The sequence below is a fragment of the Cynara cardunculus genome, assembly GCF_001531365.2.
Source record: "Cynara cardunculus var. scolymus isolate 2C chromosome LG 5, CcrdV1, whole genome shotgun sequence".
In the NCBI taxonomy this organism is placed as follows: Eukaryota; Viridiplantae; Streptophyta; class Magnoliopsida; order Asterales; family Asteraceae; genus Cynara; species Cynara cardunculus.
The window spans coordinates 11,001,049-11,016,661 of record NC_037532.1 but is presented as its reverse complement, the minus strand read 5'-3'; the positions used below and the strand labels follow the sequence as shown (position 1 = coordinate 11,016,661).

The 15,613-nt window shown below is 34.2% G+C and overlaps 1 protein-coding gene across 1 annotated transcript; it reads right to left on the bottom strand.

Moving 5' to 3' along the window:
- Positions 1-2,162: 2,162 nt before the first annotated feature.
- On the bottom strand, positions 2,163-6,169 carry LOC112512561 (glycine cleavage system H protein 2, mitochondrial-like). Its single transcript, XM_025118587.1, has 3 exons — positions 5,983-6,169; positions 3,954-4,213; positions 2,163-2,533 (listed from the first exon to the last, which is right to left on the bottom strand). Exons 1-3 carry the CDS (start codon positions 6,062-6,064, stop codon positions 2,408-2,410), a joined length of 468 nt encoding a protein of 155 aa, XP_024974355.1. The 5' UTR covers positions 6,065-6,169; the 3' UTR covers positions 2,163-2,407.
- Between the last annotated feature and the right edge of the window lie 9,444 nt (positions 6,170-15,613).

The window sequence follows — 15,613 nt, the reverse complement described above, 5'->3', positions numbered from 1 at the left end:
ATATATATATATATATATATATATATATATATAGAGAGAGAGAGAGAGAGAGAGAGAGGCGGGATCAAATGAAAACCGTCTAATTCTTACAAACCGTGTAAACTAGTTTCGACCAATAGGGAAATTTCTTTTTTTTCTTAATTAAATTTAATCATTAAGGGTATATTTGTCATTTACATTGTTTTATATTAAATATGGAAGTTATTAATAAATCTTAAATAAAATAACATAATAAAAAAATTATAAATGGTAATATTTTAAATGTTTATTTAAATTAGAATTTTAAAATTTGAATATTGTTATTTGGTTTCTCGGTTTATTAGTGGTAAAAATATGAAAATTGAAAATTATTATATTCATTAATCCATGAAATCAGTAACAGATCTAAACAAAGATTCATGAACTGGTAAAAATATAATTAGCTGTGAAACAGATTCATGTTAGATTTGTTCATGAAAACGTTCATTGAGGAGCTTGTTTTATGAAACGTATGCAGATTGGTTCGTGAAAACGTTCAATGAGAAGCTTATTTTATGAAACTTTTGGGGATGAACTGGTTGCGTAATATAATGTTCTTACATAATCTTGTTTTCTTATCAACAATATTTGATGAAATTGTTTCATTTCATTTTTTTTGGATGATTTTGTTCACTTAATGGTTAACAAAACCATGTAATGATAAATACATTGACTCTATGAAACGTGTTTGGATTGGAAAAAATTGGCCGACGAAATTGGTGCATAAAGAAAGTGAAACCATTTCATAATTGTTAAGAAAATGTTATATAATTAGCGAACATTGAAACAATTTCATTATCACAATGAAACAGATTCATCTACCAATAACATGAAAATGACAAATGTCTCATCAGACATTAGCAAAAAGTGAAACCATTTCATAATTGTTACGAATATGTTGTTTAATTAGCAAACAGTGAAACAATTTCATAATTAGATTGAAACGAATCCATCTACTGGAAACTTGAAAATGACAAATGTTTCATCTAGCATTACGTTAAATTGTGTATTAATGAAACTATGAAACTATTTCGTTCATGAAATGTAGTAGTAATTTTTTTTTATTCAAAAGGTTTCATTATGTTAAATTGATTATAATGTGTTTTATTTTTATTGTTGATCTGTTTTAACGATGGATGCTATTTTTTTATAATATTTGAACATAAAATTAATATATTATTACAAATGATTTTGTTTCATTAATATTACGATATACATAATATGGTTGCCATTAATATTACCACTATCAAAGTTACCATTTTGTCTTTTTTGGGATTGTAAAACAATTTTTTATTTTTATTTTTCAATTTCCTAATATAACCTAAACTAATCTTGACCATTGATCAAGAAAATGGATGAATGAGATTGGTTTACATGATTTACACAAATGAGAGCGGTTTTCATTTGATAGCTCATATATATATATATGCTATCAAATATATATATACATATATATATATATATATATATATATAAGTGAACATATATACAAAGGAGTTACATAAAGATGAGAATAAATTGAAAATATATGTATATGAAGAGGGTACATGATGATATAATTTTCAAATGTACATATTATAAAGATTCAACAATCATATTAAATCCAATAAATAAAAGAACATCGGGTTAGGTTGGGTTAGATTGGGTTCAAATAAATGTAATCTAATATTCACCCAATATCTACGTTTTGAAGATTCTACAACTCTATCAGACATCATGTTGTTTCATGTTGAGTTATTATTCATTCGGTTGAGTTGGGTTGGTCGGGTTTTTGAGCACCCTTACCGAGGAGGGTGGATCAAGCGATGTCATAGACATGGAAATTTGACATGCTTCGGGATGGTCGAGCATTCTTCATAACTCTCTAGGACATTCATGTATCTTCTAAAACCCTTGTAATACTTGCAAGTCGGACAGCCAAGTTGCTCAGGTGTATTTGGTATGTGGGACAGCAGAAAAAAAACTTGTTGGGCCATAGACGGAGACAGGCAAAATTGTACTTTTTGGTACAAAAAGAAAGAGATGGGACAAGATCGGAAATTACAAAACTACCGCTATCAAATTAAAACCATACAACATTCAATAATTTTTCTACGTGCCTACCTCACTCTCGCTCGTTCAATCATGTCAAGTCCGGTCTATTCTGCATAGCAAATGCTTGTATCCAAGAATAATATGCAAATTGTGCAATTTATAATCAAGAATCCAACACACTTTCACACAATAAATGAAAAAAGTTTTCCAGAGAAAACTGCAATTACCAATCTTGATTTTTTGAACTATGAATTATTATCCATCGTCTAAATTGACTCAGACATCAAGCCAAAGCGAAATCCGACATGAAAACGAACCTCTTCCAAATGACGCTTTGGACCACATCGTTGTTAGCTCAGTGATTATCTTCTTCTTCGCAGAACTTAGAATACTGATCGGAGTCCATTAGAGATTTTACCTCATTGGTGTTGCTCAACTCCACCTTTATAATCCATCCTTCCTCATACGGGCTTCCGTTCACCTAAAAGCATTAAGAACTTCCATTAAGTTTACCAAATGGCCATTGCCTAACAATGCCCGGTAACCCCACCTTCCTTGGTTCAAGCTTAACCAACGGTGAGAAGTGTGTGCATTTTGTCGTATTTAAACATTATATACATACAAAAAGAACCTTCGCTGGAATTCTGATCTGACACTCCAAGACTGGTTACACTTTTTATGTAATTTCAAGGCTCAGCCCGGGACCAGTTATGTTTAAGCCCAATTTTTAGAAGGAAAAAAAAGTTAAAACTTTTATAAATTATAACACAAGATTTAGAAAGAAACTACAAGATTTTCAAGTTCTTTTTCTAAGTGTTCAATTTTTCTTTCAAGTTTTTATATACTTAAATGTATTATCTAAAGTATATTTCAATACTAAATTTCAAAAATCGTAATTGTAAAAACATGTATAATATTTTTGTGTAAAAAAGATTTAAAATATATATATATATATATATATATATATATGAGGAGCGATCAAATGAAAACTGCCCTCATTTGTGTAAACCGTACAAACCACCCTCATACGTCCATTTCATTGTTTAATCTTATGAAATTTTTTCATGAAATTGTTTAATCTTGTGAAATTGTTTCATATAATACTTTTTTTGATGAATTTGTTTCATATATGGTTATGAAATTGTTTCATAAAATATTTAATGAAACTTTAATGAAACTGTTTCATGTATTTCTCTAAAATTAAAATAATGAAGACGATAATATCCATGATTAACACCCTTCACAATAAAAATGGTTAATCAATCTCTCATAACTACAAAAAAATGAACAAAATGAAAAATTATGATTGGTTGAATGTGGTTTTCACGGTTTACACAAATTGGGTGGTTTTTATTTGAACGCTCCCCTATATATATAGATATGTATATATATATCTTTTTAAAACTTGGCCAGGCCTTGGAAAGGATTTGGGATCAGCCGATGGGACCGGGATCGGACCTTTAACCAGGCCTTGATTGGTCCTAGGATTTTTGGTCGGCACTGGGATTGGCTGGCCCGATTTTGAAGGGACAGTCCTGGGACCGATTTTTCGCCATCTCTAAGACACGGGGACAGTAACATATGCACAGAGAGCTCGTGAAAATCCTTCCCGTGGAGCCCCAATATCGTCTTTAAAGATTTATTTTTCAAAATTTTCGGTGTACATGCGTGAAATGAGCATTTTATTACGTTCCATGCCTCTAGTTAGGCAATAATCGATTAGGTTTATTTGTCAGACTTCTAATTTCGTGATTCTGGGCCACCTGCCAAAAGTAGAAAAGTAGGAACTTTGTATGCTTATCATTCTCTTAAAGCATTGTGATGTGTATTGGCCTCCATTCTGTGTCACATTCGGAATTTGTATCAAAACTAGAACAAAAAGGTAGCGTTAAATGACTTACCAAGCCAGGTGAGCTGCTGAGTTCTTGATTGACTTCAACCACTTTGCCCGAAACAGGAGAGTTAATATCACTAGTAGCTTTAACACTTTCAACTGCACCAAAACTGCTACCTTGGGTTACAGCCACCCCGACTTCTGGTAACTCAACGTAAACCACGTCTCCCAAGTGATCCTGGGCATGATCCGTGATCCCGATGGTTGCCGAGTTACCATCAATTTTCGCCCATTCATGCGAGTCTGCGTACCTTAGATCCTTGACAACTGGAAGCAGTAGATAATGCAGATGTCAATATCATGATGCACTCTTCACTTCTCTACTCTCCAAATGAGAGATTAAACATCATTTATGAGTTTATGTAACAATTTCAAGATTACTCGATGAAAAATAAATGAAGCACATTTCACTACTAGCCACCAAGTTTAGATAGAAACAGAAACCAGTTTTTGGGGTTTCGAGATATCACACTTCTCATTCAGAGAATAAAAGCAAGACAAACCAAGTGCACACAAAGATTTAAGTCACAAGTGAAGACCTAAGTGAACAAAACAAGCCTAGTATATCCCATTTGGAAGTGAACTGACCTTTACCCCAAAGAATAGAACGACTGTTTTCCGTTAAGGAAACAGACCAATCCTAAGTATTTCTATTGAGTAAGTAGGAGATATTCATGTAGGAGAACAACAAACCCATTTGGAAACGCTTGGACTTCTGTCAAGTAGAATCAAAGCATGGTTGTTCAAGCAGCATGTGCACTTAGGCTGTGATTAAGAATGAATATCCACCAAATATAAGGATACAAAAATGAGTTCCACAAAACTAATCAATGACATAGTGATAATTGGCCTACTCAGAATTCGGAATTATAACATACATATCCGAAAAGAAACAAAAATGCCTGAATGCAGGAATGAAGATTATATACCTCAAGCTTTGTCATCTGTTGTCACGGTCTCAAACTAAACTAAAGGCTTGCTTGTTAGCAGCTTAATGAGCTTAATGGGACTCAAAAGTTTATTCAGTCAGCTATTTATGGCTCTTTGGTTGTGGTTTAATGATATAGAAAGTGGTTTTTTTAGTAAGCTTCTATGACGGGAAGCTTTATGCAGAAAACCAAGTTTTTTCCAAATTTGTCCCTGCCAATTAACAACTAAAAACCACACTTCTTCCATTTATGAAAGAACCCTCCAAAACAAAAATCTTTCCACTCTATATAGACGGATTAGTACACAAAAAAAGCTTTATCCATGCAGGACTTAATGGAAAACCAACTAAGCAGTCCCTAAATCAAGATCACATTCTCCTAATCTAGATCTGAAGCTGTACCTTATTATGTCCAGATCTCCCAGCATAAGCGGGATTAAGCATACCAAGCATTCTGAGGCATTTGATTAAGAAAATACCAAGAAAACTTGATGAAAAATCAGCTTTTTGCATCTTATTCTTCTTTGAATCCATTCCCATTTGCATATCCAAAAAGGGGGCTACTGGTACTAGATAAACAAACATCAAAGGCCAAGGGGATTCACATTCCCAATGAATCCGATTATAGCAAAGTCCATTGATGGTAATGTAGATGCAGATCCTCTTCCATCTTTCCATCCAGAAAAGGAATTCCTAGATAAAACCATAAGCACTTGATGCAAACCCTAAGGGACACAGAATCCACTATGTAGCATTAATAATCCAAATTGATGCCCACATTTACGAAGGCCATGAAATGTGCAGATTTATGTTTGAAACCAGAACTCTCACATCATCGCTACAAATCCAATAAACAATGAATAATAATCGAAATTGTATACAATTTCACATGATCGATCACGTTCATTCCTAGATTGAAAGCTTTAAATCATCAACTCGATTGGCAAATCAACAAAAAACTTTCTACACGGATCATACAAGAGCATATACTCAAAAGGCCCTATCGGATCTTGAACGTAAGAAAACCATTGTGAACACAGAAAAAATTAAGGGAAAAAGTAATGAAATCAATAACAAGAAGGAAAGGTGATGGAAGTGGAGTAACTACCAGAAGCAAAAGCTCTGTTGAAAGTAGAGATCTTGAGGTATGAAGCAGCTTTAGATGCCCAGAATCTTGATGCCATCGCCATTATTGTAGATTTCACCAACCAACTTCTTCCCGTGCTCCTTTAGCAATGGCAATGGTTGGTGGGAGTGTGTGCAATTTCCCCACTAGAGTGTGTTTACCAGCACTACTTACTTGAGTGGGTTGCTAGGTCACTTTTCGTCGTAGGTAAAGATCCAAAAATAGGTCGTTTTTTAATAAATCTGTTTTTAACATTTTTATATTTTAAAAGTAAAATATAATTACTCCTAAAAATATGGCAAATTGAATCCAAATTAAAGTATTAAACAAACTAGTATGGGAAACGTATATTACACGGTAACATGATGATTTTGGTTAATAATTCGAAAATTATTTATATATGTTAGTTGTTGATAGAATTATCAACAAATTGTATTCAAATAATTTGAAAAAGTTAATAAAATCTAATTAGTTAATTTTTAGTATATATATATAGGAGATACTTTGCAAACTATGTTTTTTATACAAACCAATTACATCCATTCATTTTCATGATCAAAAGTCACGATTAAAACAAATTATTTTAGTTGTTATTTGCAACCCCGCCTATAAAAAAAAGATATTTTACAAACTATGTTGTTATTTGCATCCCTACCTATTAAAAAAGTAAAAAAAAATCTACTAATAACATTAAATGACATAAAACTTTGAAAAGTTTTCTCTCACTCTCTCTTATGTCCCCCCCCCCCCACTTTTTTTTTTAATTAATAGATAATAATTATTAGTTTATAGTAATTATAATTTTTTATTTGTATTATATATTAATCAAATTTAAAACTAATAAATTGGAAAGACAATAAGTCCTTATTTATAAATAATAATATATCATTTATTTTATAATTTTACAAAATTTAATCATATATATATATAGTCGTATGGTTTCTTCTTATAGAAATCAAATAAAAACTTAAAAAATTCATATGCAAATTCTTAATTTTTATTTTATTTATATTTTCATAGAATATATCATTAATTCTTTTGCAACTTTAAAAATCAGAAAATAATTCATCATTTTTTTCCGACTTTAAAACTTAAAAAGTAACTAATCAATTCTTATTTAAGTTTTTAAATATTCAAATAATAATTTCATCAGTTTTCAATAAATCTCTAAAAATTCAGATAATAACTCGTAGTTTTTGATTAAAAATTCAAATATAAATTATTTTAAAGTGTATTATTTTTTTTATAAAAAACAATATTGTTAAAATAAAAATATATAGGAAAGAAATTTTGAAAACATAAAGCTTAGAGGTCAATCAAAGCAAGCTTCCAACAGAGCAAAAAGGTCGTCAGGCATAGATATAACAAACCACACTTCCATCAGCTACATGTTTTTGTTTCATTGCATGTATTGGATATAATCTTCAAAGAATTTGAGCAGTCAAAAGATCTTGGCTTAGTTTCAGGAAATTGTAAATGTCAATTTGCGTACATGTGTACGGGTTACCATGTGCACATGAACAGACATATTATTTCAATGCAGACGAATCTATTCCACTTGAATCAATTGACAGGTTTTGAAGGAAACTTGATTTTCCGTGGAAGATGATGATATTTGTTGTGATAATGAAGTGCAAATGTTTACTGAGAACTTCAAAAAACAGTAGAGATCAACGAAGTCTAGTTTTCTAAGAAAAATAAGAGAGATAATCGCGTCTTGGACAACTTGTATTTGTGAACCGACTGTTCATACAACTCCTCGTGGTCATCCCTCATTGAAGAGTAAGGTTGTCAAATAAAGTCGTGTTGACCCACCAACTCAAGAACCTCATAGGCATAGTTGTCCAGACGCTCAACATTTGTGGAGTTTGATGTTTTGGTGAACAATGAACAAGCGAGACATAGTTTATACTTCGATCAAAAAAATTATGCACATCCATACATTAATCAATTTCCAAGTATTTTTCATCCTTACATCCTGCATGTACGTAACGTAGTTCATGCAAGTTAATTTTTTTTATCTCAATGTATTAATCAATTTTTAAATAATTTACATCTTTACATCACATAGTACATCTTTACATCACATAGGTACAAGATGTAAAAGTCGATGAAAACTGTGGATTTCGAGCGATAGCCGTTTGTCTCAGTAGCACGAAGATGAATGGCCGTCTATTCGATATGATTTAATGAAGGAGTTAAACATGTACAAGACAAAATATCTCAGGTGTATGATATTGAACTATGTCGTCAGTTTTATAACTCCTTGAACTTCTTTGGGCTGGACTCATTTGCACCAAATGAGCATTGGATGGATGTTTTTGAAACGGGTTTGTTGATTGCTTCAAGAAACAATGTGATACTACATTTTTTAACAACTATAGGTAGTCTGACATTTTTCCCACTTCGATCTAGTTCAACAGATTCAACAAGGGTTTTGTTTTTTCTTTCCACGACACCATTTTGTTGTGGTGTTCTAGCTGTAGAGAAGTGCTGGGAAATGCCTTCATTTTGCAAGTATTCTTAAATTCTGATATTTTTGAACTCATAACCATTGTCACTATGAAGCTTGATGATCTTACATTGAAGCAGGACTTGAATCTTCTTGAGTAATAATATTAGTATCTTTGTGTTAGTGCCAAACGAATCTACAAGAGTTTAAAGGTAGCAATTTGTAGAAGGGGAAGATGAATACAAACACACAATTTTCACCTTTTAAATTCGTTTATTGATAAAAGAAGATCAATATAGAATTTTTTTTGATTAACCTGGATATCCAACCCGCTAAGCGAGCCGACTAATCCCAGGGTAACCACCTACTTTGCAGGTTGCCTGGAGTCACCTCATTTGAACCTCTATGGCCACAAGGGGATTTTTATTCCTCCTTGGATTTGAACCTGGGACCTCCAGGCACTTTTGACCTTTGGAGCCCAAGCTCAAATCAATCAGGCACCACCCTTGCTACGAAAGAAGATAAAGTTAAGAACTCGTCTAAACAATCTTAGAAGCACAGTTCGCACAGAAGATACGAACAGGAAAGAAAAGAGTTAGAATGAGAAGAAGGTGATTCGCTGAGAAGAAAGTCTTCTCAGCTATTTATACTCATTGCATTTGATACATGTCAGAGGGTACAAGCCAGGTGGCAAACTTCTAACGGAAGCTTGTTCTTTGTCTTCAGATATGTATGTTTTTGGCCGCATAAGAACAGTTGTCTTTACAAAGTAGGTAAACACGTTTGGAGACAATAGAGTAACTCCGTAAATGTGTTTTTCTATGTGAGGTATGGGGTTTTCCTATTTGTGCAAGAGGATAAGAAAAAACTAATCTTGTAGAGCAAGATTCATTTGATCGCTGACATTGATTCAACTCTAGAGTTTCTTCAGTGTTTACCCAGTCTTGGTCAGACTTCACACTTTGATTAGACACGTTTGTGATCACTAAATCCGCTTTAGATCACCAACTGTTGTTTCTATCTTCAGTTACATTTTTGACATTACTAAAGGTTCGTTTGGTGTGAGTTTTGTCTTTGAGGAATACTTGTTCTTTAGAGAAGTTTACAATACATGTTCAATAATAACTAAACACACTCAGAGATAATCGTTGAAACTGAACAAAAACATATTCAAATATTTTTCACTAAGTATAAAGGGTCATCATGAAATTACTGAGATAATTTGGATCAACACTTTGGGACTTCAGACTTTTTTTCTTAAGAACTTCACCCAAGTGTACCTTGAGTATTCATCAACCAAAACTAGAATATACTTTCTTCCAGGGAGACTTTGGTTGATATAGGACCACAGAGGTTGACATAGAGCATTTTAAAAGTTCTGGAACAAGAAGTATTGGTTTTTAACTTATGGGTTGCCCTCTTGATTTTGCCCATCTCACAAGCAGCATAGAGATGGTCTTTGTCAAACTTTATATCTGGTAGACCTTCAACCAACTTCTGTTTGTTCAATTTGTTGAGATTTGTAAAGTCGAGGTAAGAGAATCTTCTATGCCATAGCCAGCTTTCCTCAGACTTTTGAGATACAAGATAGAGTGCTTCTAGACTAACAATGTAGTTGAAATCTAAGACATATAGATCACCATGTCTCTTAGCCCTTAGAAGTTCTTGATGATCTATGGTTTCAATGATGCATATCTCATAATCGAATATGAATTTGCATTTCTTATCACAAAACTGCTTATACTCAACAAAATTGTGATGATGTCCATCCATATAATGGATTTTTTGGAAACATAAATCTTTCCTTTTATTATATTTACATGCCCTTTGATTACTCCTATTTTGTTATCAACAAAAGTCACAAAGCCTACCAACTTTTTTTTGTATGAGGACAAGAGACTTTTGTTGGCAGTCATGATTGCCTAGAACATCCAGAATCCAAATATCATTCCTACACATGTTGGTTCTGGAAAACAATTTAAGGAGTTTTAGGTACCCATTTTATTATGGGTCCTTTAATGTTAGCTTTGGGGACTATAGATTTGTCTTCTGTCTTAGTAGACTTAGGCTTCTGTTTGGGAATAGAAGATTGAGCCTTATATTTTTCATGTCTGGACATGGACTTATTGAGAACAAACTTAGTTCCCAAGAAGTGCTTCTTGAGTTGATGCAAGAGATTAAAACAATGACAATTATGTACACATTGATTTGATTGCTTATAAACTCTTGATGATTTCATTGATTTAGAAAAAGTAGCATTATAGAATGCTTCTGAACTAGCATTAGAGTTCTTTACAAACATCCTATCTAGTCTAGAATCCTTATTTTGTTAGAAATTGACTATTTTCTTCTTGGAATCTTTCTGTTGTCTCCTCTCTTCATCGATCCTTCTGTTTTAGATGAAAAATAGTTAGATTTCTCATTTAAAATTCCTTTTCCTCAGTTCTGAAGTAAACTTTATGAATTTAAAAGGATAAGACTTTGGCTTTGCTTTCACATGAATCTGTTTGATTTTCTCCTATGGCTTCTTTTCAAGTTCTAATGCATATTTGGCTTTTAGACACATGTCTACAAAGTCAGAGCACATTGGAATCTTGGGAATCTGAGTTTTGATTTGAAATGGTTTATTCAGAATCAATGAATCTAAAGAAGACTTTGTGTCCTTTTTAGCAATTATCTTTGGTTGATCATTCTATGTTTCTTTTTCTGAGTTAGAATCAAGAAAGTCCTCTTTAGGATTCCCAGAGGTAGTTATAGGATCTGACCTGTATACTCTATACACATCCTTGTCTTTGTCAAGAAAGACTCTGCAATTAGTTACTTCTAGTTTGGATTGGAAATTTTCATCAGAATGGGAATTTTCTTGAAAATTTTCTTTATGAACTATGCTTCTTCTAGATTTAAACATGGATAAGTGTCAAAGTCTTTTGTACCAAAAGTACTTGCTTCTGTGACATTCTTGGGAATTAACTCTAGTGCTTCTGGACTCAAGAGTTTGCCATTTGATTTAGTCTCAAAATCCTAGATTTAGAAAGACTAGGTCTAGAAGACACAAAAGCTTGTAACTTGAAAGATTCATAGTTAAAAATGATGTGTGTGTCCTTTTCAGGTGACTCTACTTGGTCAGAAGATCCAGAAGACACTTGCTCTTTTGTTTCTTTAACTATGGGACTATCTCCTTACACAACATTCTTAAACTCTAGAATTTTAGCAGTTTGAAACTCCTACTGAGGTCTTACTCCTTTTAAATGCAAAAGTTTTCTTGGGTTTTGGAAATTCTGGTTGTTGAACAGATCCAACGTTGAAAGTTAAAGTAATACTTGTTTTTTTAATTTTAGCAAATGAATCAATGTCAGTCTTGCTTGTCAGTTTGACAGTTTACCTTTTCATACTCATTTATGTGTATCTTTGTACATTTTTTTTAATCAGAAGTTCATTTTTCATGAGTTTCTTATGAAGAAGTTCTTTTTCCTTTTGAAGAAAGTTTTTTAAAGAAACAGAGTTTAATCTTTCAGATTCAGATGTTTTTAGCCTTTTTTTTTCTTTTTCCTCAAGTTCATAATTTAACCTTTTGTTTTTCTCCAGAAGTAGAGCTTCCTCCGTTTTTCTCAGCTTCTCAATTCTCTGTTTTTCTTTCTCAATAGTTTTCTTTTCTTCTGTGAGGAGGTCAGTTTTTCCCTTTTATAAAAACTAGTGTGGGAACCATGCGTTTCCTTTTAACCAACCAAAATTTTTCAAATTTCAATTAATTATCTCCTCCTTTTATACTACTAACACTTGTCAAAATTTATTCTCTATTTACGTTAGATAACCAAAAAACGATTGTAGCTGGAAGTTATATTTAACCAACCCAGACTTTCAAATTTCAATATATCGTCTACTCCTTATATACTCATAGTATTTGTGAAACTTTCTTCCCTCTATCAATGTGGGATAATCAACTTAACACCACAATCCAAGATTCGAGAATTTCCCAAACCTCATTGTGTCACATCATTTACCTTTGGTGATTCCTTTAATATATATATATATATATATATATATATATTTATATATGACATATAATGCATTTTAATCATCATGTAAATAATATAAATTATGCATTGATGTAAATTAAAATATTTGTTTGTGGATTCTAATTTCATTTATAAAGAAAAGAAATAAGTATTTTGAAAACTTCTCATTGAACAACATTTTGGATATATATACATACATATATATATATATTGATATATCATATAATATATTTTTAATCATCATGTAAATAAAAGAATATATGCATTGATGTAAATAAAAATATATATGCAGTGATGTAAATAAAAATATTTGTTTATGAATTCTAATTTCATTTATAAAGAGAAAAAATAAGTATGTTTGAAAACTTGTCATTGAACCACATCTTGGTTATTACTTTAATATATTTTTAATATTTATATTGATATATTGATTGATTGAAAAGTGATGGTCCCGTGAGGGTCTACAAGAAGAGAAACATTTTGTAGAAGGGGGGGGATGAATACAAACACAGTATTTTCAAATTTAAACTATATATTGATAGAGAAGATCAATACAGATTTTACAAGATTGTTTGCGGAAATATAAAGTAGTAAAAACCTAACTAAACAATCTTTAGTTACACACAAAGTCTTAGCAAATACAAGAAAAGATATTGTTGTAAAGAAGATCCTGTACTTAAGCTAGAAAATGCTTGAAGTAAGAATTAGGGTTAGAGAGTGAGTTGCACGCACTCTGCATTGAGAAGAAACACTTCTATTTATACTCAGTGCATTAAATGAACATTTAATGCAATATGGTAGGGTTTGAGTGCGTGTCAAGCCTTAAGAGGAAGACTTGTCCTTTGCTACAGTGAATAGCACAAAAAGCACTATTCATAAGCAGACATCCTTACCTAAAGTTGGTGGACAATAGAGTCGACTAGTCGGCTCCGTATCGTACCAACTTTCATAAGGGTATGGGTTTTGTCCTTTGTGTGCATAAGGACAAGACAACAACAATTGTACTAAACAAGCTTCCTTTGATTGCTGAATGCTGGAATGACCTGAAGGTCTCATCATCATTCGCTGAAGCTTGAGCAATCGAAAGAAGTTTTTTTCCACTAGCTTCAGATTATTTTCATGCTCAGCTTCTGCAATCGAAAGAAGTTTAGCCTGGGCTTGGACAACGTTCATCGTTTTCTTGGACTTTTTCTTGGGAATGACTTTTTCAGCTAGTGACTTGGCCAGCTTCAAGTTGTCTTCAGTCTGCTTCTTTTGAAGCTCTAGCTCTTCTTCAGCCCTTAATGCCTCGAGTCTTTCAGCTTCAGATAAGAAGTCAAATTCACCACCACTTACTCTAGTCTGGTCGAGTGACTCCTTCAGCTGAGACATCTGCTGGTCGGTAGGAGCACAAGAAATGGGTTGATCAGGTACCCGCTCCAGTCGACCGCAAGTTGTTGATGGAATATGAAGTTGATAAGTTGAAGTTATCACTACCTGAGAGGTAGAGTCTTCAAACAAAGGTTGTTGAGGGATATTGAACAATACCTTCAAGTTTCTTTCTTCAGCGACCGCCTTCCCTTTCGACTTGGGGTCCTGGTTCCCTGATGAAGTCGATTCACCTTGCCTTTGCTCCCCCTGGGATGCGGAATCCCCGAGAGTAACACCTTTAGTGACGGTTGATGGCTTCTGGAACTTGATGGTAAATTCATCTTCATCATCATCGTCGTCGTCGCCATCTAGATCATTTTCGGTGTCTGAAATGGTAGCTTCATCATCGTCTTCATCATCATCATCATCATCTTCATTTTCATCATCATCATCATCATCACCAGCAACAGTGATGGTATGGGCATCATCCCTAGGGATGGCATCGACATCCTCAGCTGGAGCAGCTTCGGTGGTCAGGATTACAGGAGCAGCAACCACTTCAGCTCTGAGAGCCTCAGCTTCAGCTGCAACTGAAGCTGATACTGGACCAACAGCCTGAGAAGGAGTAAGCACAGTATCGGATGATACACCAGCGTTGGACCTCATATCCCCCTCTCTGGCTAAGAGTTAAGAGAATTGGCTAGAGTGTTCGTCCAAGCGCTGACGCTGGAGAACCATTATATCCTCTAGCCTTTGCAAAGCACTGGCTAGATTTGTCGTTGCCTCACGCGTCTCATGGAGCTGGGCGCGATCACTGGCAAAGAAAGAAGGAGGGATCATTGGAGCTGGTTGACGAACAACATCCAGGATCTGTTGAAGAAGGCCAGTCTGCTGATCAGCAATAGCCTGAGCAATGTCAGCCCTGCTGTGAAGAACAGCAATGGCATCGGTGTTGGCTTGAACAGCTTTTTGGAGAATCTGGAGATGACTCTGCACTTCTTGAATGTCCGCTTGGATGGCAAGGAAATTCGCATCAAGATCACCTTGGCGGGACATCTCTTGGTGGATTTCGTTGATCCTGCAGAGGACGGTGTCAACGGCTGGAAAGAGAAGTTTGATGTCAGATGACATATCATATTCATCATCAATGTCTTCATCTCCTCCACCATCTTTCTCTCTTTCTTCCTCTTCCACTTCCTGAGCATCAGACTGATGCATCGAAGAAGGACCTGCAAAAGAAGAAGTGTGAGTTGAGGGCTCAAGGTTAGAAGAAAAAGGTAGGAAGATGGAATACCTGAGGGGCCATCAGTGACATCTAAAGGCTTGTCACTGGCATGAGCAAAGATGTCCTCGAGAGGATGGACATCCGTATGCTAAGGAGCATCACAAGGAGTAACCTCAAGTCCAGTGGTGCGTGTCTCAGTATCAGGAAGGACAGTCGCTGATACATCATGGACATGTGTAAAGACCAAGGAAGGAGGAGAAGAGAAAATGGTTGAGAAGAGACGTGGATGTTCATTGGTGGCGGCGCTGATATTCACACTTTCAGTGATTTGGGTCACTGAAGTGATTGGTGAAGGTACCACTGATACGACAGTGATGGGAGAAATTACTGAAGAGCTGAGAGGGTGAACAGAAGACGCCTCGGGGGTAAGGCTAGTTTCAATAACTGAAGCCTTTTGAGAGGCTCCAGCTAGTGACGTGGTTGTCCCCTTTTTGGACTTCTTGGCTCTCTGAGGAGAACCAAGAGTTGGTTGAGAGGGTCATTTTGAAGGGGTTTTGGTAGCTTGGCTAG

Excerpts from the sequence above, each read along its gene's own strand:
- LOC112512561 (XM_025118587.1), bottom strand. The coding sequence starts at position 6,064 with ATGGCGATGGCATCAAGATTCTGGGCATCTAAAGCTGCTTCATACCTC. Across the intron at positions 4,214-5,982 it reads CAACAGAGCTTTTGCTTCTG|TTGTCAAGGATCTAAGGTAC; the intron begins GTAGTTACTCCA and ends TACTGCTTCCAG. Across the intron at positions 2,534-3,953 it reads TCAGCAGCTCACCTGGCTTG|GTGAACGGAAGCCCGTATGA; the intron begins GTAAGTCATTTA and ends TAATGCTTTTAG.